This window comes from Zootoca vivipara, chromosome 14 (assembly GCF_963506605.1).
Source record: "Zootoca vivipara chromosome 14, rZooViv1.1, whole genome shotgun sequence".
Taxonomy (NCBI): Eukaryota; Metazoa; Chordata; class Lepidosauria; order Squamata; family Lacertidae; genus Zootoca; species Zootoca vivipara.
Genome location: NC_083289.1, coordinates 35711027 through 35736173, shown reverse-complemented (window position 1 = coordinate 35736173; position 25147 = coordinate 35711027). Strand labels below are relative to the sequence as shown.

The window sequence follows — 25147 nt, the reverse complement described above, 5'->3', positions numbered from 1 at the left end:
AGGGACCCAAACAGCCAAAAAGCCAGTGGAACTGAGGCCTAGTTACCTGTGGCGGAATGATGTCAAAGAGGTCTCCGCCAGGTGCATATTCCTGGGCGAACACGTAACAGTCCTCCGTCTCGAAGACCACATCAAAGACCTTGATGATAAAGGGGCTCGAGGAGAGTGTATTGGTAATGCTGAACTCCCTCAGGAAGTTCTTCAGCTTCGTCTTGTTCTTGTTGACAAACTTCAGCGCCATCTTGGTGCCTGTAAATGGGGAGGGAGAAGTGGGAGGAAAGACTGAGAATGCTCAGAATATCACTCACTTTGACTTACGAAAGCAGAACAAAATCATTTCAGAGTTTACCGTCTTGATGGAGCAATTGTGATAACTGAAAAGGAACTTTTGATGGGGCTGAAGGTTTTCCACAGGTTGTGGGGTGTGTTATGGTCAATCCCTGAGAGAGGACAGGGTGAATTGGATTGAGGGTGCATAGAATCTAGACAGCTGCACAAAGCTAATGTTTAGAGCCACTGCTCCGCTCACACTTGACTCTGGCCCCACCACTGGAATGTGGCCCCTGGAATATTGCCCAGAAGGGAATGTGGCCCTCAAGCTACTTTAAATGAAACATACAGGTGGAAGAGGTAATTGGTTCAGGAGCCAGGTATCTCAGGAGGACATAAGGCAGGTATGGAGAATGTGTGGTCCTGCAGATGTTGCTACAAACCCCATCATCCCTGGTCAATGATCAACCTGATGGGAGCTGCAGATCAGCAACACCTGGAGGGACAATGGTCCCTCACACCTGACCTAAGGCATGGGTGTTCTCTTGCTTGGACTCTACCAGCAGAGAGCACTGCTGAGCTCACCTGTGCTCTTGTGGGAAACAAGGTCCACCTTGCCGTAGGTCCCTTTTCCCAGCTCGCGGATGAGGTCATAGTGTTTGTTGATGTCCGTGCCGGACAGCGTGCGGATGGCCAGTGACTGCATGTCCTCCGTGATGAGGGGGACCCCACAGCAGGCCAGCTTGCGTGTCGGTTCCTGCTCAATAGAGCCCGCACTCATGGTCACACTGGAAGACAGAACAGGAAAGGCATTCGTCAACCATCACGCCTTCCTAATAGTGCAAGCCTTCTGGGATGCAGGCATCGAGTCTGTTGCATCCATTCAAAACCCAAACCCAGGCTGCTATTCTCTCCCCCCCCCCAACTTTCATTCAGAAACCATGAACTCTGAAATATCACAATTCTGCAAATGCCAATGTTAACATGCAAGTTAATGAAAGAACATTTGGGAAATCAGAGTTCAGAACCACGGCAGTTCAGGTGCTCGTGTAGGTTTTGCACATCCGTGCCTGGTTCAAGCTGAAAGGTGAGTGAGGACATAGAAAACTGGTCCCAGTTGTTGTTATAGAAACTACTGAATGGGGTTCTAGATATATATCCCAAAGGCACAGCTACTTCAATATACAAGTGTGGGTGTCAGGCTAGCATTGCTGCAATTATTATGAAGTACAAATACAGAATATCCACGGCAAATACTCTTAAAATAGTGTATCACCTTCCCTCGCTCCTGATTTTTTAAATAAAATAATAATAATCTGATGTGGGGGATTTTTGGCCCTCCAGACGTTGCTGAACTCATCCAAATTGTGGCCATCGGTACAATTTTTGTACCAATAGTTTTTAACTATGCACTGCATGCAGAAGTACTTTCTTTTCTCCTGAATCTTTCAACATTCAGCTGCATTAGATGTCTGTGAGTTCTAGAGTTATTAGAGAAGGAGGAAAACTTTTCTCTATTATTCCTCCCCCCCAAAAAAAATCTTGCATAATTGCATACATTTTGTGCTGGATCCATGCAGAAACGGTGCTTCAGAGCAGCATAAGGGGGAGGTATATGGATAGTCTGGAAGTAAAGGTAAAGGGGCCCCTGACAATTAGGTCCAGTTGTGACTGACTCTGGGGTTGCGGCGCTCATCTCGTGTTATTGGCCGAGGGAGCCGGCGTACAGCTTCCAGGTCATGTGGCCAGCATGACAAAGCCGCTTCTGGCAAACCAGAGCAGCGCACGGAAACGCCATTTACCTTCCCACTGTAGTGATACCTATTTATCTACTTGCACTTTGACGTGCTTTCGAACTGCTAGGTTGGCAGGAGCTGGGACCGAGCAACGGGAGCTCACCCCATCACCGGGATTCAAACCGCTGACCTTCTGATCGGCAAGCCCTAGGCTCTGTGGTTTAACCCACAGTGCCACCCGCTGTGTATATATCCGGTATATGGATAGTCTGGAAGTAGCAGGACATAATTTGCACTTTTCTGAGTGGAACTCCCCTCCCCCTCCCGAAAGGCATCATTAGCTATCCACTTTCAGGGTACAGTGCAGAAGTGCCATACATCTCCCTGCTCTAGATACATCAGCCCCTCGTGATGTCACCCACTGCAAAGAGCACTGCCGCCTCCTCCTCCTGCAGATTTTGTTTTGGCTGCTCCCCCCCCCCAAAAAAAAAACCTGCAAGGCTCGCCTAAAAATTCAAGAGTGAAGACCGGATCTGAGGTTAGTCCCATCGTGCTTCCCTCTGAGTGAAAGCATAGCTGCATTAGTCAGTGGAAGCGGGAGCCCTGCAACAAAATGTTGCAGTGTGGAGCCCACCCGGTCATGGTTCCACCAGCTCCATTCCATTCTCTACTCCCCATTTCCCCTTTCTCTTCCCCCCAACAGCTTCACGGCATTCCATGCCCACAGAGCACACTCACTTCCCAAAGGGCTGTTTGCAGTCCATCCATATTGGTTCTCCTCCCCTCTCACAATTTAGGTTGTGTTTTCTTTCGGGGTCAGCAAATGGACACACCAATGCTCAACCCCAGCCCCATTCAATTCATTGGTTTCTCCCAGCCCTATGAATGGGGAGCTCTTCTGTCCCAGGGACATTTAGAAATACAGTGGTACCTCGGTTTGCGACTGCAATCCGTTCCGTGGAGGCGGTCGCTCGCCGAAGCGGTCGCTCGCCGAAGGCACGCTTCTGCGCATGCGCGACGCGCCAATAGAGCACTTCTGCTCACGCGCACACTGTGCAGATTGCTTCTGTGCATGCACGAGCTGCGCAGATCGCATCTGCGCATCCGGCGCCGTGGAACCTGGATGTAAACACTTCTGGGTCCGCGGCAGCAGCTCGCTGAAGTGGTCGCAAGCAGAGGAAGACGTAAACCGAGGTTTGACTGTAGCTTCTCAGTGTGAGCAAGGAAACGGTCCATTCAGACATGGAGTTGGGTCTCTCTGGCCACTTTATATCTATGCCTCCCGTTGCCCACCAGCCTTTTCCGGCCATTGAGTTTTCACTGAGTTATTCCGGGAAGACTTGCTAATTAAACAGATAGAGATTTATATAGGTACTAGGCCCTTCTTGGACTGCTTTCAATGCCTGTTTAAAAACGTAGGCAAGGATACCCAGACGCATAATTTTATCATGTACATTTATTTTCAAAATCTGGTCCTGGAGTTGAGGAGAGTGGAGGTGTGGGGACCATTATCCATTTCCACCCCATTTCCTGCTTGACGAGGATCCTTTTCTGAGATGCAGCAACCAGGCCTATACATTGCATTCCCAACCTTGATGTTTGGATTGGGGCAGGATGACAATTACATTCCGGCGTCCTCCCCAAGCCCACTTCATCCCATACCATGAATTGGGATAGATAGGGTGGCGAGCCCACGACTCTGCTGCACAATTCATTCCGTTGATTCATTATTATTACGGTACTTTCTTCCTCCAGCTCAGACTAAAATTGCTGTGTTTAACTGCTTCTCATTGACTAAACAATCATCCCCCCCCCGCTTCATTGCTCTGTTGTCTGTGGCAGGTATTTATAGGCAGTCACTATGTCTCCCTCTGGTAACAGCAGCTTCTCTCCTCAAAAGACTGCACATCTCTCAAACCTCGCATCCCTCTTAGGGGACGGGGCGGTGACCCAAGGCTAGAGAATGCGTGCTCTGCATGCCCAAAGTTCGATCCCGGGTATTGCCACCTGAGAAAAAGGCACAGTTAGCAGATAAAGGCATGGCCAAGACCCTAGAGACAGCTGCCACCAGTCAGAGATAATGTTACAGTGGTACCTCGCTAGACAAACGCCTCATGGAACGGAAAAAATCGCAAGATGACAACGTTTTGCGATTTTTTGGCAGACTCGGAAGACGAAGTTTTCTATGGCCGTGCCATAGAAAACATCGCAAGACGAAGCAGGGCTTCTGCCGCCGCCATCGCCCGGAGCCCGGCCGCCTCGCGCTTCCGCCGCCCGCCATCACCCGGCTTCCGCAGCAGCCGGATCCCCCCTCACTCACCTTAAGCCTGCCTGCCTGCACGCGAACGGGCTGTCTGTCTGGTTGGGCGTGAGGGTCCGGCTGCTGGGGGAGGGAGGGAGGGAGCCTCTCCCTGGCCCTCCTCCTGCTTCCCCCTCCCCAGAGCCTTAAAAACTTCCGGAGCGGCCATGGCAGGTGAGTCGGCGCCTTTTTTTGCACTCCCCCCCCATAGGAACACATTGGTTAAATTTCAATGCGTTCCTATGGGAAACCGCACTTCGCAACACGAAATTATCGCAACACGAAACGACTCGTGGAACGAATTAATTCCGTCTTGCGAGGTAATGGGATTGACGGACAGAGTACTAGAACACAGGGACCTGACTTTTTCTGAGCCAGACCAAATGGCCACCTACCTCAGTACTGCCCTGCACCAGAGGAGAGAGACCTTTCCTTGGTTCCACAGGTAGGTTAGGCTGAGAGGCAGTGACTGGCCCAAGGTCACTCAGTGAGCTTCATGGCTGAGTGGAAATTTGAACCCGCGTCTCCTGAGCCCTGGATCCAACCTTTGAACCATGAAATCTGTCCCAATGCACCAGGGAAAAACCTGCATTTCTGGTATCCACCCCTGCTGAAACACTGCCCCCTTGAGGACATATTTAAAAGGCAGACAGAAAATCCGCATATGCTAATTTATAGAATAATAGAATCATAGAGTTGGAAGAGACCACAAGGGCCATCCAGTCCAACCCCCTGCCAAGCAGGAAACACCATCAAAGCATTCTTGACATATGGCTGTCAAGCCTCTGCTTAAAGACCTCCAAAGAAGGAGACTCCACCACACTCCTTGGTAGCAAATTCCACTGCCGAACAGCTCTTACTGTCATTTACATGTATAGATGTAAATGACGGCCAACTTCCAGGAAAGCTGCCCTGTTAACTACTTTGGGTGGAATTCTGATGGAAATGGGATGGAAAATTGCCAGTGTTTGCTTATTCATCCCATGTCTGGAAACAAAGTCAATCCAGCACATTGGGTCAGTATGAGCTGCTGTTATTGCTTTCTGTCCTCAAACGATAAGTGATTGATTATGGGTCTTCTTCCTCTCCCCCCCCCCCCCCAAGCATGGCATTATTTGCTTTGCACTGAAACAAATGGGATGGTATTACATAATGACAATGCAATTTACATGATTGAGGTGGTTAATAATGTAAGGGATATAATTTTGCCACTGCAGACAGCAAGACAGATAACATATTTGGGGGCGGAAGATGAACTGCTGCGGAACAGAAACACTGCTGCATGTGATGAATACAGGGATGAAACAATGCTTTCTTACAACCCTACCTGTAAACAATGTTTAAAGGGGGGGGGCAAGAAGTTTGTGACCTGGGGCAGAAGACACCCCTTAGTAACACCCGTGCTTTTAGGGAATGCCTTTAAAAAACAACAGCTATTGGCTGTAAGTTTCTACAATTGTTATTCTTCAAGTTTCAAAGCCGCATTAGCAATGGGAAGCAAAAGCTCAACTTTTCTTTTTCCAGCAAACCTCTGGTGAACACCTGTCCATGTATCTTAAAGTAACTAAGTACATGCAACTGCAGCAATCACATCTTATTCCCCTGTTTATCCCACCTCCACCTCCTTCCTCTGCTGTCTCCTTTATGTCTATTTCTAGATTGTAAACCCCGTGGGGGAAGGGCGTGGCCTTCTCGTTCTTTGCCAAGCATCATGCGCCTGGACACTGCTGAACAAATTAATCAGCACTATCCTCTCGATTCTTGCATACATGGATGTCAGTGCAGAATTGTGAACGCCAAGGCTTTGTCCGGGCGTAACCTCCAATACACAGGACCCTGCGAGTGAGGTTCATTTTGAATTCTTAAGTATGGATTGTGTCCAACTGAGTTCTACTTAGAGTAAGCCCATTAGAATCAATGGACCTCTACGCATTTGGCGGTATTCAGCTAAATGCTGGTGCTTGGGCAAAGATGGATGCCAGCACCACAGGACTTCCCCCCCTCTCTTCTCCCTGAAAAGGTCCCACACCACCCACCAATCTGCTCTGGAGGATTAGGAGAACCCCCAGGGGAGGCAGATTCATAGAATCAGAGAATTGTAGAGTTGGAAGGGACCCCAAGGGTCATTTAGAACAGCCCCTTGCAATGCAGGAATCTTTCACCCAACGTGAGGCTCGAAACCATGATCCTGAGATTAAGATTCTCATGCTCTACCGACTGAGCTATCCATTGATATGAGGAAGAACATTCCATTGCACAAGGAGAAATTGTTGCACTGATGGAACATACCTCTTAGACCTACACTGGATACAACCCACTGGGCACAATCATGCTTTTCTTGCATTTCTTTTCCAAAATGACAAACTTGTTCTTTTGCTTTAGATCACCGCAGGATTTTTGCAAAAGAAATCTGTAAGGGGAAAAGAGTATAGAGAACCTCCCCCTATCATCAGAAGCAGTTCCTCCCCAAGCAGCAATGGCAGCGAGGACGCTGAGGAAAGCAGTCAGGAGGTGGGGAGAGAGGGCCATGGCTCTGGCAGCACAGGAGAGCCACTGCGACACAGGAGGGAGGAAGAGAGAGGGGGGGAAGGGGGGAGAAGGAAAACATGGAGCGTAGACCCTTTCCTCCGGTTCCGGAATTACGCAGGAGAAGGCGGGGAAGGAGGTTTGCTGTCCCAAGACTCTTATGCTGGAAGAAGTCAAGGGGCGGTTCAGTGCCGGATTCTGCATCGGACTGAGCAGACATGTTGTACATACCCAGCTCACTGTAAATAGCCTGCACTAATAAAAAGCTGCTTAAAGACAAGCATGCGGAGCGTCGTTACTCTAGAGTAGTCGCAAGAACCCCTGACAAAATCAGGAACGCAACACTCTGCAGGAGGACTGGTGTTAACAGCTCGCGTGTTGTTTTGTGCAGCTTTAAGGAAGAAATCAATGGTGCAGGGATCTGAATTATGTTACATGTGCACACAATTGTCCTTATTTCTATCGTTGAAATATTGGACAGCATGTCACTTTTGATGGCTGCCCCATGTTTCCAATGGTGAGACGTCCTGCCCTCTGGCAATGTCTATCCCAGCCAAATTTCACTTGATTGCTTCGATACAGCGGTGTTCAATCTTGTTGGCAAGTCTGTGCTTCAAGGCGAGTTCAACTTATTGAGACAATGTCCCACTCCGGCAAGAACTACAGGTCACAGGCAGACACATCTCACTGGGGAGTAATGTGCACAGCTGCGCAATTAAGCCCCTACACAGCCCCTACCATTTTTTGCATAATACGTTTTCGGCGACAGATTTGATTCCGACGGTACTACCCTGCCAGTTCTCTGGCTGCACATAGAGAACAGCGGCTTTTGTCGGTTATCAGAGAGCATCAAGATTCTGCCAAAAGCAACACAATCTTCATTGGAAGCTGAAGTTCATACAGCAGCAACATGGGTGGGAGAGCATAAAAACATGAGACAAACCCTGCTTCTGGGTCAGACCAAGGGCCTATCTAGTCCAGCATCCTGTTCTCACAGTGGCCAGTCATAAGCCGGTGGGAAGTCGGCAAACAAGACCCAAGTGCAACAGCACTCTGCCTGCCTGTAGTTCCCAGAAAGAGGTCTTCAGAGGCCTACAGCCTCCAACAGTGGAGATGGAACACAGCCATTGTGGTTTGTAGCCATTGACAGCCTTATCCTCCATAAATTGGTCTGATCTTCTTTTGAAGCCATCCAAGTTGGCGGCAATCACTGCCTACTGTGGGACTTAGTGCCACAGTTTAACCGTGCACTATGTGAAGGAGGACTTTCTTTGCTCTGTGCCAAATCGTCCAACATTCAGCTTCATTTAAAGTCCATGAGTTCCAGTGCTATGGGAGACAAGCAGTGTTCAAAATTAGCCAGGCGCCAGGTGTATTTTGCACCTGGCTATCAGCCACTAGGACCAAGTGGGCTTGGGCGCCAGGATGGTGCCTGACATCTCCACCACCTGGAAGTGCATGCCTGGGGATCACTGGATCTTGACTGTTTTCACATGCTAATACCACATCCTGTAGAATTCTATCGGCTATATTTTATTTGCACAATCAGAATGAATTTCAGGAACCAAAATGCTTTTTTGCGCATTATTGAGCAGGAGCATTATAGCTAATGGTTGTAGCTTGTCTCCACTTACCCCACCTCACTGCCCTGTTCACAATTTTGAAGAATATTCTTACATTATGAATGGTCTGTGTCACCCTTAAGAAAACAGAAGTAGGAATAGGCCAATATATAAACAGATTGTCGCAGGATCAAGTCACTTTTCTTCTTTAAGTTCTCAATGTTCTTAACCTAGCTCAAGGCTGCCATCTGAACTAGCCAGATGTTTAACTGGTAATCAATCTCAAGTCAGTCCATCTTTTGAAAAACAAGATTTTAGATCCCTCTGGTCCAAAAATGACAAAAAGACATTATATTTTGGCAACTGTCACCTTGGTTTAGAAATCAGCCCTGAGTGCTCACTGGAAGGACAGATCCTGAAGCTGAGGCTCCAATACTTTGGCCACCTCATGAGAAGAGAAGACTCCCTGGAAAAGACCCTGATATTGGGAAAGATTGAGGGCACAAGGAGAAGGGGACGACAGAGGACGAGATGGTTGGACAGTGTTCTCGAAGCTACCAACATGAGTCTGACCAAACTGCGGGAGGCAGTGGAAGACAAGAATGCCTGGCGTGCTCTGGTCCATGGGGTCACAAAGAGTTGGACACGACTAAACAACAACAACAACAACAACAACAACAACCTTGATTTAAGGAGCCATTTGGCGCCTAGCTTATATACTGCATCTGAGTTTCTATCAGTGGAGACAAGCTCTTCTCGAGCCAGTTTCCCCATACCACACATTGTTTAACACACCACTATCAACTAACAGCACCCTTCCCCTGTCCTTCTGCAGTACCCTTGGCATGATAAAATGTGTGCAGGAAGCAGCTCTTACTCTCCAGGCAAGCTGTAAAACCAGATGATTTATTTCCTTAGCATGGGGACGCTGCACACTTCAGCTCTCCAGTTGCCCCAAGCCCTGGGTGCATCCGCTCTGCCAATAAGTAACTGGCAGCTCATTAGCAGCTCATTGCAAATGCTATAGGCCACTGAGATCAGGCTTTGTGCCCTCAGGGCAGGGAGGGCCAGAGAGTTTGAACACCATTTGCTAAGTCCAGCCGGCCTCTTGAAAGAAACAGGGGGGAAATTACAGTGCAGGGAACAACCACCCCATTATTACGTGGCAGAACATAGAATAGAATCATAGCTGGTGTTAACACAGAAATCAGTACCATTAGCCCACAAGAGGGTAGACAAGGGGAAAGGTTTGTTTATAGGAGCAGGGGCTCCAGAATTTGTTAGAAGGCATGCTTCTCCTCCCACATCAAACCTCTCAGGTGAAAATGTGCAGAAACATCACCTAGTACGACCCGGAGCTGCGGGGTTGTGTGTTTGATAGGGGCTGCATAGGTTGCGATGGTGAAACGTGATCAATTGCCCAGTCAAATGATAGTCAAGCGTTTAAACCATTAACTGATTAGAACAGCAACAAAGAAAATGAAGCTACTTTAAAAAGAGGGGGATACACAGCTCAGTGGTAGGGATTCTGCTTTGCATGCACAAAAAGACCCAGGTTCTGTCCCCAGCATCTCCAGGTAAGGGCTGGGAAACTAGTCTCTGCCCCAAAGCCTAGAGAGCCACTGCCAGTCAGAGCAGGCAACAGAGAGTTAGATGTACCAATCGTCTGATTCAGGATAAGGAGACTTCCTCCATTCCTAAAGGGAAGGACCACAGCTCGGTAGCAAAGCATTTCCTTTGCTGCAGAAGGTCCCAGGTTCAATCCCTGGCATGTCCAGGTTTGACTGGGAATGTCCCCCATCTGAACCTTGGAGTTGCTTCCGGTTAGTGTGGTTTGAGCTGGATGGGCCACTGATCTGACTCAGGATAAGGCAGCTTCCTATATTGCTAAAGGGAGGGGGTCGTAGCTCAGTGACAGAGCACCTGTTTTGCATTCAGAAGATCCCAAGTTCAATCTCCAGCATCTTTAGGTAGAGCTAGGAGAGATGCCTGCTTGAGATCCTGGAATGTAGCTCACCATCAGTATAGATGGACCTGATTCTGTATAGGCAGCTTGCATTTCCCTTCTGCTATGGAACCCAGGGCAGTGCATTTGGAGGTTTTGGGGAGTCAGTCACCCATCCAGACATGGGCAAGACCCATACCTGCATGGCTTCAGCAAAGTGGGTGGCCTCTTTTTCCGCAATGGGTACCATCTGACCTTCCTACGCCTCTGTCCCCACCACAAGCAATCCAATAGATATGGGTTCAGCCCTGACTGATTGGCACTCATCCTGGCATAGCTCCTTCCTTTTTCCTTGCCAGGGCTCCATCCCAGAATACACAAAAGAAGAGAGTGCCCCTTGGCATATGCAGAGTATCTTGCACCAGCGAGTAATCTCAGCCATCCCTCCCAAGTTTAGTTTGTGCAAGACACATGGCTTTCCTAGATCCCTCCCTGGAAAACACAAGCTTTCAGTGACCCACTGGGCAAAGTTCCCATAGATCTTGCAGATATTCTAGTCCAGGTGCACAAGCTGCTCTCTGCTGGCTCTCAGCGCTGGGAGAATTTCGCCCAGCCAGCTCTGGGACTTAGCAGAGCACCTGCCCATTTGGAAAAGCCAACTGTCCAAGGTGCTGCTTCATTAACAGGCTTCAGACAAGAACGTCCTACATCATTGCCTTGACTGGACTTGCTCTGGTTTAAAGGCTGGAACACCAGGGAACGTGGATGTTGGTCTCTGAAAGCACCATCAAAGCGGGTCTACTACTGTTCTGCCTGAGCTGTGAAACAGAGGGTGCCAGGTTCAGATCTGACCTCTGCTACGCTCTTAGGCAAGCCCATAGCTGTCAACTTCCGGATTAGAAAATAAGGGATCAGCAGCGGCGCAGCAGCGGAAGTCGCTTCTGCGCATGTCCAGACATGTGCAGAAGCGACTTCCGGTGCCGGCTCTGCCCGATTTCTGGTGCCCAGAGATGGGCACAGTGGCACTGGAAATCGGTTCTGCGCATGTCTGAAGCGACTTCCGGTGCCGGGCTGCCCATGTCCGCATGTTTGCAGCCCAGCCGGGAGCTGGAACATTTACGGGGTATTTTACAATCTGGGGTTGCAGCGGGAAACGGATTTAAATTTGGGGTTTTCCCGCCAAAAACGGGAGGGTTGACAGCTATGGGCAAGCCTCTCTCTCTTAGCCAGGGATGGGGAACCAATGGCCCTCCAGATGTTGTTGGCAAGGGGTAATGGGAGTTGTAGTCCAACAATATCCGGGAGGCTGCCTTCTATGGCTTTCTTATATTCGTTGTTTGACGTGCTGTTTTATAGGTATATTTTAAATCTTTGCTTTATTTCCTTTTGGTAGTAATCCTTGTACATTGCCGTCCAGACTCTGAGGCTGAAGTGGAGGCTGGAGAGGAGGAGGCCAGGGAACAGGAATGTGGCCTACTGCCAAAGCATCCAGGGAGTCTCTCCCTTCTGCTGCAACCAGCTCCCTTCCCCTCTGTCTCCCAGAATATGCAGAGAAAGGAAAAGAGCAGAGGAGAGATTGGTTGCGCACAGATGGGGGGGGGGCGGAACCCTAAAGAGGAGGGGACTTAGACAGCTGTGGGAAGGCAGGGACCTTCAGTCCTCACAACTGCCTCATTGGGGCAAGACCTACTGGGAAGAGTTGCAGGGATCAATAGCCCTGCACTGTTTTGGTTTCTTTGAATAAAGAGTTAACTTCACAGACACCGGTGTTTTTATTGCTGATCTACACCACCCACCCACCCACAAAAATGCAAATGAACCCCCACAAAATATCAATCTTGATGACCACCAGTGGTGGAACTTCATGCTCCACCAGGGGCGGAGAGCAGGGGCGCTGCCTTCTGGGGGCGGGGCGTGCAGCACGCAGGGGCGGGGCACTTGTTTTGGGGGCGGGACATGCCTCCTGTGGAGGCAGCCGCGATAGCACCCCCATCTTCCTATGCTACTGATGACCACATCATGTCCTGCAAATTCAAGGCTCTGGCTTGCAGCAGCCAGAGGGAGGCATCCCTGCTGAAACCAGGCAAGGCAAGAGGAGAGGGTGATGTGGCTAATTAACTGATTAGAAATGAAGGAGGATAAAAACTCATCCACTCATAATTACAGGAGCATAGCAACCGGGTCACTCTGACAAAGTGCAGGCAGCCGGCTCCCACCTTAACCAACGTACAATGCTGACTTTGCTTGAATCCAGGGTTCCAGAATACCTCTCACCGCACTGGCCACAGGGAGGATTTCACTGCTCCATGCAAAGAACTGGCTCTCTAGTGGAATGCTTCTTGCAGAGGCTCTCTGGGGTCTCAGGTAAAGACAGCTTCCCATCACTGCTGCCTGCAGTTTATTGCCTGGAGATGATGGGGGCTGAATCATAAGCATGGAAACCAACACTGACACACAAACAGAGCGCTGTGCATTTTGGAAAGTTCTTTGTCTGTTTCCCATGCATTTGGGTACCTCTTAAGAGACCATCACCAAATTTTGCACAACGGTTCTGGAGATCAAGCAGCAGGTTCTCATCTATGTTTAGCTGCAATCGGGTGCCATTTTGAATCAAGATGGCGGTCTGAACCTTTCAAAGTGGCACTTATCTGAATGGCTGGTTTCAAAAAGGCACTGTTTTTTTTTGTTTCTTCAACTGCCAGGGCACTTTCCACTAGCAGAACATAGAAAAAATAGGATCCAACAGCAAATAAAATATTTTAGTCATATCCTGCTTCTACGACTATCTCTAGAGCCGGCCCAAGACATTTCATGAGGAAAAGGCCAGGATGGCAACCCTGCCTCCTCCAATTCTATCTGCAGAAGCTGGCCAACTGGGCAGTTGAAATCTTACATCTACACAGCATAGCTGCCAAGTCTCCCGTATTCCCCGGGAAACCCCCATTTTTCCAGCTGTTCCCAGCCGAAAAAACTGTTCCCCCCCCCCACGGTTTATTCTGGCGTGGCGGCCATTTTGGAACTGGGCGGAGCATGCTCAGAAGCGGCTCAGAAATGGCTGCAGCGCGACTTCTGGTGTGGTGGCCATTTTGGAACAGGGCAGAGCAGCATCAAAAGTCGCTTCTGAGCATGCTCCGCCCAGTTCCCAAATGGCGGCAGCGCTACTTCCGGTCTGCTACTTCCGGTCTGATCCCTTATTTTTCAGGCAGGAACTTGGCAGGTATGCTACACAGGCAACAGGACTGCATCCTCCAAGCACCTGAGGGGAGAAAGCCTGCCCAGGATTTGCTGCCTGAGGCAACTGCCTCACTCCATCTACCGGTAATGGTAGGGCCAGTCATTTGTATTCTGTAGGTCACTTTGAGCTTGTTCTGGTATAAAGTGACTCTTAATCAATCAAGCTGAAAATCGGTGTACCCTTTTTGGGTGATGTGTAGGAAACCACCATACTTGATACACACCCAGGGTATATTGTTTTAGATAGACAGCTTCATTCTACTCCGAGTTGACCCACTGAAATCGAACCTAGTCATATCCATTAATTTCAGTGGTTTTACTTTGAGTAGCACCACAACCGTGTGACCTCATTTTCTGCACTGTGCTAGTGGCTACCCTATTCGACACACACCGAGGGAATATTGCTTCACATGTAACTGATTTTATGCTGCTTATTGCATTTTTATCTCACCACCTCTCCGTGGAACTTCAGTGGCATGAATTCAAAGCAAAAGTGACAACTGGGAAAGGACAGGAGATAAGCCCCCTCCCTTGCAATTAATTTGAAGGGAAATGCCACAGTTTATTACACCCATCACATCTGGCATGTTAACACATTCAATTTGCACGCCGGCTATCTGTACCCAGGGTACCAGGGATCTCACGGAGCGCAGCAGCCTTTGCTTATAGACGGCCAAGCATTCTGCATACCAATTTCCCAGGGTGCATTGCTGCCTCTGCTCATCCCAAACCATGGCAACCCTGCACCTTTTGCCCAGTTGTTACCAGGGTTACCAGTTATCCAGTCTCCTTTGAACGGACTTCATTGAAAGGCATCTCCTCAAAGGCAAAGAGGACAACGTGTCTTGTCGTCCCTTTCCCCTCAACCCTGCCCTCTTTCTCTGCAAATCTCTAAAAGCAAGCCCACCCTATTGCACACATTCTCTGCTCCTTTCCCCTTGTCTGGGATTCCAGAATTCCCAGTCTTTGCACAGCAACTTCTTAAAACAAACCAACACCCAATGTGCTTCTGGCTGCCTTCCAGACTTCACTTTTCTCCAGCGCTGCTTAATGATAATTTATGTTGCTTTGTTGGTAGCTCACTCACTTCATTCTTGAGCCCCTTCAGGATTCTCCCTGCCAAACACCGGCTGCCGGTGATGATTTATTACAGTTTATTTACTGTATATTAATCGCTGCACCACATTTTTTTTTATTGCTGTTCTGTTTATGTATATTCATATATGGCTCCACCCCTTCTCTGACACAGTTCTTCTTTGGTGATCCTCTACACTTTATTATTTAATGATATTATTAATGTTATTGCCATCATTATCATCACTGCTACCGATATGTTGTTATATACCATCTATGTACAGCCCTTCAACAGAGTCATTGCTCTCTTGTACGTGACAGTCTTCTGGGGATTTGAAGTGTGCTACTACTTCAGTCTTTTCCAGCTCAAATATTCCCACTTCTTCTGACCATTCCTCATATCCCTAACCATAATTGCGGCTCTCCTTTGAACCTGCTCCAGAGAAAATCATATGCCTGCAGATCATGCCCTGGGACCTATATATCCCCTTGCAGTAAAGAAAAAACACCCTAAACACAGGAAAATATAAAATATCTGGAGCGAAGACTCTCCATTATCACTGGTGGTCTACCTCGGGTAGCAACCTTACCGTGCATTTTCAAAAACTGTGGCACTACCTGGGCTTAGGTCTCCCTGGATAAATCATTTTTTAAAAAATTGTCCAGTGGCACCTCAGAGACCAACTAAGTTTGTTCTGGGTATAAGCTTTCATGTGCACGCACACTTCTTCAGATACACTGGAACATGGAGATGCATAGGGGGTCGCTTGCAATTAGGTCAAATCATAGAATTGGGGGGGGGGACCCAAGGGGTAATCTAGTTCAACCCCTCTGCAATTGTAGGCAGATGTGCTCTGCAAGGGCAATGGTGGCTCGTCAACCAGGGCAAGTGGGGAGCGGCCCCACCAAGCTCAGCCTTCTCTCAGCCAGGCCCCTCCTGCCTGCCTCCTTAAGCACAACTAGTCCAGGGGGAATCAATGGCCGTCAGCTTCATCCTCCTCCTCCTCCTCCATCTCCGTGTTGCCTTTGCAGAACACAGCGATTTAATTCATAATTTTGCCACCTGAGGTGCAGAATCCAAATGCTGCCTTGGTCCCAGAGCTAATTAACGACTTTATGCCCCCACCACCACCACCAAGCAACATGGCACAGCTCCCTTCCATTCCAGTGGGGCTTGTTGCAACACAGGGAAAGTCCCCAGGGATCAGACATCTTAACCCCCCTGCTGTGGCCCTACAGCCCGTTGCCAGAAGCGCCCGCCTCCCTCTGCCTCGCGGATGGGTCGCCTCTGGGACTCCAGCCTCAGCTCAAGGCATGGCCAGATGGAATTACATCTCCCCTCTGCTTGCTTTTCTACAAACGCATTGATGGCCGACCGAACATAACATCCCACCTGAAAGTAAATCCCCTCTGTTTGGCTGTAATGATGGCTTCAGCTAAACCCAGCTCTGCCACACCGCTGGGAACAATGGCCAGTTAACTCTTCTGTCCCTCACAGCATCTCTTCCCTTTTGCCTTCTCGCCAGCTTTGCGGGTGGCCGATATCCAGCCCATCTAGCTCAGTGAATGGCAGTGCCTTTGCATGGTTTCAAATGAGGAACATTCCCAACCCAATTTGGAGATGCCAGGAAATGAGCCCAGGACTTTCAGCATGCAATGAGGATGCCCTACCACAGAGCTAAAGCCCAAAGACATAGGAACATAGGAAGCTGCCTTGTGCTGATTTAGTCCGTTGAGATCAGTACTGCCTATATGACCCGGCAGTAGCTTTCCTGGATTTCAAACAGGGAGCCTTTCTCAGCCGTGCTGGAAGTTGGACCAAGGGGCTTTCTGCCTGCAAAGTGAATGCTAGAACACTGAGCTACCACCCTTCTTTCAAAACCTAGAATCAACATGGAAAGTTCCTGCATACTGAGTCAGGCCATTGGCCCATCTAGCTCAGTACTGCCAACACTGGCTGGCAGCAGCTCTCCAGTTTCACACAGGAGGGCATTCTCAGCCTGACTTGGAGGTACTGCAAAGCCGACGCTCTATCACTGAGCTATGGTTCTTCATGCCAAGCTTTGCCACCAACTCCTCTTCCTCCTCCCACCCTGCTGCCACAGACTGTGTTTGTTTTCCTTCTTGACCTTTCCTTTCCCCCATCCATCACCTTCCCCCTTCCCTACAATCAATCTAAGCAATCTATCTAAGCAAGAGTCACCTCCATTCATAGCCTCCAATCCTTCATGGCAGAGCAAATCATCGCCATAAACTGCCCTCCCAGGTCCCCCGGTGCTGTGCAGAGACCAGAGATACCCGAGAATTCCAGCAAAAACGGAAACAGGAGTGGAAATCGCCAATGTTCGCTTATTCGTCCCACTTCCAGAATGGCAATCAATCCAATGGATATGGTCGGTATTTGCTGTTGTTGCTTTCAGTCAACAAGCAATATGCCATTGATAGTGCCCAGCCACCTCCCATTTGCATTGTGTTTGCTTTGCAATGGAATGAATTGGATGGAATGATGTAATGACGTGATTAATTCAATAAATTGTGTAAGTTATGTAATTTCACCACAGCAGGCTGCAAGACAAATTGCATTGTTTTTGGCAGAAGACGAGCTGCGGTGGAACGGAAGCAGTGCTGCATGTGACGAATACAGACTGTTGTTTTTACACGCCTAAAAGGTAAAGGGACCCCTGACCATTAGGTCCAGTCATGACTGACTCTGGGGTTGCGGCGCTCATCTCGCGTTATTGGCCAAGGGAGCCAGCATACAGCTTCCAGGTCATGTGGCCAGCATGACAAAGCCGCTTCTGGCAAACCAGAGCAGCACACGGAAACGCCGTTTACCTTCCCGCTGTAGCGGTACCTATTTATCTACTTGCACTTTGACGTGCTTTCAAACTGCTAGGTTGGGAGGAGCTGGGACCGAGCAACGGGAGCTCACTCCGTCACGGGGATTTGAACCGCCGACCTTCTGATCAGCAAGTCCTAGGCTCTGTGGTTTAACCCACAGCGCCACCCGCGTCATGCCTAACAGATATTAAATTCAAAAAGAACACTGACAGCAGGTGTAGTGGAGGTGAGGCCTGGAAGCCATGTCCCCCCCAAAAAGCCAACGTCCAAGCTTTACTCCCACCAATTTCCCCTCTCACCAGGGTTCCTTTCTGTGGAGCATTGTTCTGATCTGTTTGCAGTGAGATCAGACTAGGTGGGCTATTTAAAGTGCATTCATTCTGAGACATTTGCAGTGTCAAGGAGCTGTCGAGAGAGCCAGGTCATCCACAGGGCAGCCACACACCATACCTGCCAAGTTGCTGTCAGAGAAATAAGGGACCGGGCCGGAAATAGCAGACCGGAAGTAGCGGTGCCAGAAGTCGCACTGCAGCCATTTTGGAACTGGGCAGAGCAGCATCAAAAGTCGCTTCTGAGCATGCTCCGCCCAATTCCAAAATGGCCGCTGCGCCAGAATAAACCGTGAAAAAACAAAAAAAATCCGTTTTTTCAGCTAGGAACAGCTGGAAAAACTGGGATTTCCCGGGGAAAACGGGAGACTTGGCAGCTATGCCACACACACATGGGAGGCACAGAACGCAATTAGCTTTTTCTTAACAGAAAATAACAACACAGTAGAGTCCTCTCGTTCATTTTAATCCAACCGAGATGCTGCTGAAACTGAACACTAGCCCCACCGTTCCCTCTCTAGCCTCTCTTTCTATCAGAGTCTGCACTCACACGGAGACTCTCAGCCTCTAACCTTGTCCTGGAAGGCCCTGACCCTCCTTGACCGCTCAAACCCCCTGCTTCTAGCACCTCCCAGCTTGTCTCTTTCGCAGACAGCTCTTCAGTGTCCCACCATCAGGATCTGGGATCTAAGTCGTCATCTTCTGTGCCCTTCCTGGGGGGCTCTTGGGCGGGTGGCCCCCACCACTCTTCCTCATCCAGCCAGTTCAGTGACCAGGGTTGGTGCTAAGGGCTCCACTGAATCCGGCACACTGGCCCTGGGTACCAAGGTACCGTACTACAGTGGTACCTCGGGTTACAAACACCTGGGGTTACAAACACTTCAGGATACAAACTCCGCTAACCCAGAAGTAGTACCCTCACGTTAAGAACTTTACCTCAGGATGTGAACAGAAATCGTGCACTGGTAGCGCGGCAGCAACAGGAGGCCCCATTAGCTAAAGTGGTACCTCAGGTTAAGAACGGTTTCGGGTTAAGAACGGACCTCCGGAACAAATTGAGTTCTTAACCAGAGGTACCACTGTACACAGTGCACTAAAAATTTAGCAATTGAAATGTGCTTGAAAACACAGCAGAAACCAGGGACAAGCCACCCAAATGCCCAGGCTTTACACACAACTGGTCCAGCTCAAAAATTGCCAATTTCCATGGTTTGATGGGTTGGTGTTTTTTCTTTTTCTAGATGCCTGTCAACCCTGGCTGGAAAGAGCTCGACCAATAGAAATTAAAAACACTTTTAATTAAAATCATGGGTCATCCAGGCCCTAAAGTGGAAATGCCTCCCCCCTCCCCGTGCGCGCTTTGTTTTGCTTCTGAAAGAGACCTTCAATCTGTGCCTCGCACCCACTTCCCCCAATATAGTGTTGTATCTCCCCTAGATATATGTGTACGGTAATGTGAATATGTTCTGCAATAGATTGCTTTAAAGCAGAATAGAACAGCTGGTGGATCTTTTTCTCCTGCAGGCAGTGATGTGATCCAGGGACCCAGATTCCCTAAGCACTGGCACATACCTGATACCTAAGTTTCCAAGCGCCCCCCTCCCTCTGTTTCCAAACCTTGGGGAGAAGGATTGCTAAAACTACCCACTTTTTAAAAAACAAAGATCGCTGGCCCAAAATTCAACAGTGTTGCGCAGCTGGGCCAAATCACTCTCACATTCCCCCCCCCCAATCCTCTAGGGGATTTGGGACATTTTGGGACTACAATTCCCATTATCCCTGACCACTGGTCCTGTTAGTTAAGGATCATGGGAGTTGTAGTCCCAAAACATCTGGAGGGCCGAGTTTGCCTATGCCTGCTCTGGGGCAACATTGGTAACTAAAATGGAGACTGGGTTCAATTGCTCAGTGCTGCCTGACACCACTAGGTAGGCCCATGGATGAAGGAGGGAGCCCATCACTGGGCAGTTTTGCCAAGGGCAACCTCAAACCTGAAGCCAGCTCTGCGGACTCCAATCAAGAGAAATTAACCAACGAACTCTGTAAGCTTCAGCAGTTCCCATCTCTCCTATCAAAACTGCAGGGTGGTGGGCTGCCAGGGGGCTGGAAGCTGATCCCACCTCTGTCAAATATAGACTTTACCCAGTTCTCATGCACACAAACCCATTCGCACTTGCTATTTTGCAGGTATATTGTTTAGCACTGAGAGACTGAGGGAAACCCAATTAAGTCAGTCATGAAACTGCGACAGGAAGAAAATAGGACTGGATTGCGCAGTGCTGGGAGGCTGGCGGATTATCTGAGCAATAAAGGTCTGGAAAGTGCATTTATGTCTAGAGAAGCACAGCATTTGGGCAATTCTGAAAATGAGCATGCAAATGAGCCCTTAAACTCTGCCTCCTCAGTCTCTCAACAGCTTCAGTCCTAAAACACACACCGGGAGTAAACTTCTTTTGATGCAGCGGGGATTATTACTCTTGAATAAAGACATAGACAATTAGAACACATGGGCCCATCTGTGCCACACATTTACAGTGCGCATGATCCTATGCATCTCTCGGTTGTTTTTTCCAATGCAGGCTGCTAAAAACGGTCCTCTTTCAACAAGCCTAAACGGAGATCTTTATCCCAGCTGGGAACTGTATTGGATTTAAATTGATTTTCTGTATGTGCTGTTGTTGTTTTAAACTGTTTTTATATATGCAATTGTTCTGTTTTCATAGAGGTTTCTATTATATTGCAAGCTGAGCTTGAACCTCGGGAAGAACAAGTCTCTGTGGGAAGATGATTCCTGTGTCCAGAGGGTAGGACAGTTGCCTGCACTGGGTGAAGCTGCAGCAGGTGCACAACACTTTGAGATACTGCTGGGTATATCTTTGGGATTAGGACTCAAGTGTTCTCAGTGGATAGGAGGACCGTTTACCAGCTTTGTCTAATACACCAGCCATAGCCAAATCTGAACCAGGAATCACTTGGTCACCATAAGCTGCTGGATCAGGCCAACATCCTGTTCCCAGAGTGGCCAACCAGTTGCCTGTGGGAAACTGGCAAGCAGGACCCAAGCACAAGAGCATTCTGCCTCCCTGGGGGCTTCCAGCAGCTGGAAATTGGAAGCATTAAAGGGACCCCTGACCTTTAGGTCCAGTCGTGACCGACTCTGGGGTTGCGGCGCTCATCTTGTGTTATTGGCTGAGGGAGCCGCCGTACAGCTTCCAGGTCATGTGGCCAGCATGACAAAGCGGCTTCTGGCGAACTAGAGCAGTGCATGAAAACGCCGTTTACCTTCCCGCCAGAGCGGTCCCTATTTATCTACTTGCACTTTGATGTGCTTTTGAACTGCTAGGTTGGCAGGAGCTAGGACCGAGCAACAGGAGTTCACCCTGTTGCGGGGATTCGAACCACTAACCTTCTGATCAGCAAGCCCTAGGCTCTGTGGTTTAACCCACAGCGCCACCCGCGTCCCTTAACTGGAAGCATTACTGCCTCCAATTATAAAGGCAGAACATAGTCATCATGGCTAGTTACCATGGATATCCTCCATGAATTTGTCCATCCTCTTCTAAAGCCATCTCAAGTTGGTGGGCATCACAGCTTCCTCTGGGAGTGAGTTCCATAGCTGAACTATGCGTTGCATCAAGAAATACTTTCTTTTATCTGTCCTGAATCTTCCAACCTTCACCATCACTGGACGACGACAAGTTCCAGTGCCACGAGAGAGGGAGAAAAGCTTTTCTTCATCCACTTCCTCAATGCCACGCATAATTTTATAAACTTCTATCATGTCACCTCTTATTTAATGTTTCTCTATGCTAAAAAAAGTCCCAAACGCTTTTTAAACCACAGAGCCTAGGGCTTGCCGATCAGAAGGTCGGCGGTTCAAATCCCCGCGAGGGGTTGAGCTCCCATTGCTCGGTCCCAGCTCCTGCCAACCTACCCTGTTTCTCCGAAAATAAGATGTAGCCATAAAATAAGCCGTAGCAGGATTTTTAGGCATTCAAGGAATATAAGCCATACCCCGAAAATAAGTGATAGGCACAGCAGCAATGCTGGCCATGGCAGGAGGAAGGGGAAAAAATAAGACATCCCCTGAAAATAAGCCATGGTGTGTTTTTTGAGGAAAAATCAATATAAGATGGTGTCTTATTTTTAGAGAAACACGGTAGCAGTTCGAAAGCACGTCAAAGTGCAAGTAGATAAATAGGTACCACTACAGCAGGAAGGTAAACAGTGTTTCTGTGTGCTGTTCTGGTTCACCAGAAGCGGCTTTGTCATGCTGGCCACATGACCTGGAAGCTGTACGCCGGCTCCCTCGGCCAATAACGCGAGATGAGCGCCGCAACCCCAGAGTTGGTCATGACTGGACCTAATGGTCAGGGGCCCCTTTACCTTTAAACAATTTAGCAAGGGCTGAGCTGGCCGGTTTACTGATTATACTAAATGGTTTATTACTAAATTCTAATCAACATGGCTATTAAGGGCCATTAATTTCAATGGGTTTACTTTGAGTAAAACTCAGTTGACTGCTGCTGAGTGCCATTTATCTTGGAGTAAACATGCATAGGGCTGGGCTATAATTCAGTGAATCTGCAAACTACCAAACTTCGATAGAGATATCCTTGTTGAGATAAGAGAAGGAAGCTTACAAAAAGTAATACAATTTAATAAGCTTCCACTCACATCACTTGGGGGGGGGCAGCTTGGGTATTTTCTGCCTCATCCCCCTTTACAGGATAACACACCAGAGCAGAAGAGCTTCAAGTAAAAAGCTCCCTTGGGAGTTGCAGTTCAAAACATCTGGAATGCACCAGGTTGGCAAAAGCTGATCCAAAGCTTTGGGGGACTGATTCACTAATTAATGGAATGGTTGCTTACTAACTGTTTAAAAAAAAGTGGGCGAAAGCAGGCAGAGATTTGCATGCAATTTAGAAAGAATGATCATAATTTAAACAGAAATACAATTGACCTTGCTATATTAAGTCCTGTCAGGAAGAAAAGGAAGGGTATAAATAAATACATGATGATGATGATTAGGAAAGTCTGCAACCCGATGATCAATGTTCCTGCGCTTTCTCCTGTCCCACTCAGATGCTGCTAACTGCTAATGGGAATCTTATTTTTTTCAATTAATTCATATTTAACAAGGATGCAAAAATACAAACGAAATGGAAGAAAAGACAAAATATCAGTCTAATTAAAAATGAGTTTCTGGCAGTGCGATAAAACCAAAGATATTACTGAAGTATATGAGGTGAGGGGCATGATTCAGTTCCATACATCAACACAACCTCTCTGATTATGATTTATAACATACCTGCTGGATCAGGCCAATGGTCCATCTAGTCCAGCACCCTGTTCTCACAAGGGTCATCCAGATGTCTGCAGGAAACTTTCAAGCAGGACCCAAGCACAGGAGCCCTCTAGCCTCCCTGTGGCTCCCAGCAACTGGAATCCAGAAGCATGGCTGCTTCCAGACATTGAGGTAGAACATAGCCAATCACAGCCTTATCCTCCAAGAATTTGTCCGATTCTCTCTCTTTTAACGTTATCCAAGTTGGTGAATGACTGACCTACGTTTCGTCAGCCATAGACATCTTCAAAGCCCCTCCTGCTTTCCTTTCTGATGGTTCTATATCTCCAACCAAACTTGGGCTGGACCCGTCCATGTTCACCCAACCAATGCAACATTACTGACCTAATTTTTAAGTTGTTCTGTGTTGGAAGTATCAGGGTGCAACTCAAGCTTGCACCGCGGGCCGATGCATCTACATGAGAAAGGGTAGAGAGAGGAACCTCCAAGCTTCCTAGACTGTCCTTCTCATGTTGACCTGCTGATCTTCCTTCAGTGTTAAGATTGATACTCCTAGGGTTGCTGACCTCACTTCCTCCTCGCCTTCCTCCTCTTTCTCTATGCCTCCCTTGTGAAATCAGAGACAAGCTTGGAGCTCTCGTCTCTTGAGATGCAAGAGCAAGCATGGCTTATTGCATCCCCCCCTTAGCCATATAGATTTACAGATCTTTCCTATTAAACATGTATTTGCAATAATTAATATTAGCTTTCTTATTTTCCTAAACCCAGAGTCTCAGTGTGATTGTAACCAAGGTCAAGTCTGCTCCACCAACAGGGATTCTGTATTCAGTTCAGGCTGCATCCACATAGCAGTTTATTCCTCAAGATTTCTGTTGATTTCCACATTATATTCGAGCTTTTACAAAACAAAAGCCACTTCTGGAAAGCTAATGGAATATAGTTCATGTTAAGCCTCATTTCCATGTTATTTGATTCCACAATAAATCCACTTATAGCACCCCTGACCAGGAATATCATGGGAGCAAAGTGACAAAATTTGGGGCAATATATCAGCGTACAGTTCTTTCCCGCTGTTTTCATGGGGTGGGGATCGTGGGGGAACAGAAGAAGGCATGTGCAGAAAGTGTGTGTTGGTATCGGCGCAGAAAGCATCAGTGTTGTCCAATGATATTCATTGTTGTGTCACACCATGCCCACTGGTGTGAATGAAGTTTGGCACAACATGCCACTATATCGGTCAAAAGGCTGCTGCAGTGTGAAAGAAGCATTAGGAAATGGGGCAGAAGCAGAAGCATTATAATTGGCAAAACTAGGGCAATTTCCCCCACATCCAAATGCAGGCTCAGCTTCTGCAGTGAATTTCGCTCTTTCCTTCTCAAACCACCCTAAGCTCTTGGTATGGACTAGGTTCCAGATTAAAATAAATGTATATCCCCATCCTCACCATGATGCCATATGATATAAGCAAAAATCTGCCCTTATTCCCTTATGGGGTACACAAGAGCCCTTATTGGGTTCTCCATCGGTCGAAGAATATAACAGAGGCCAACCAGAGAAGTTTAAGAAGCAAAGCCTTTATTTTTGCTGTTGCAACAGGGTCCTTCCCCTCACGCAGGAGAACAAGGAAGGAACCCAGAACAAAAGAGGACCTCCACTTTTATCAGTTTTCCCATCACCAAGAAACACCCCCAATAACGTACATCATTCCTACATCACAGATTTGTAATCAATACCTCACAAAAAAGGAGGGTTCAAGGTAGAAATCTGAGCACTTTTGACACCTCTCCTAGTCCTCCTCTCACCCCTCCCAGGTGTGAATTCCTAAACACAAAGAAAAATTAACATTTTCGTAACTGTCTTTTTTGTTTGGAGGAAAAATAAAAAAATTCCTTCAGTAGCACCTTAAAGACCAACTAAGTTTTTATTTTGGTATGAGCTTTCGTGTGCATGCACACTTCTTCAGATACAGTGAAATGGAAGTTTCCAGGCACTTATGTAGAGAAGGGGTGGGGAGGGGTGGGGA

The 25147-nt window shown here is 48.2% G+C and overlaps 1 protein-coding gene across 1 annotated transcript in view; it reads right to left on the bottom strand.

Annotated features, from left to right (window-relative positions):
• SBK1 (SH3 domain binding kinase 1) overlaps positions 1–25147 on the bottom strand; it is a 40862-nt gene that overhangs the window by 3346 nt on the left and 12369 nt on the right. The window contains exons 2-3 of the mRNA XM_035131675.2: positions 856–1058; positions 47–249 (exon numbers count right to left, since the gene is read on the bottom strand). Of these exons, the coding sequence (XP_034987566.1) occupies positions 47–249; positions 856–1051 (399 nt within the window). The 5' untranslated portion in view covers positions 1052–1058. The remainder of the gene's footprint in view (positions 1–46; positions 250–855; positions 1059–25147) is intronic.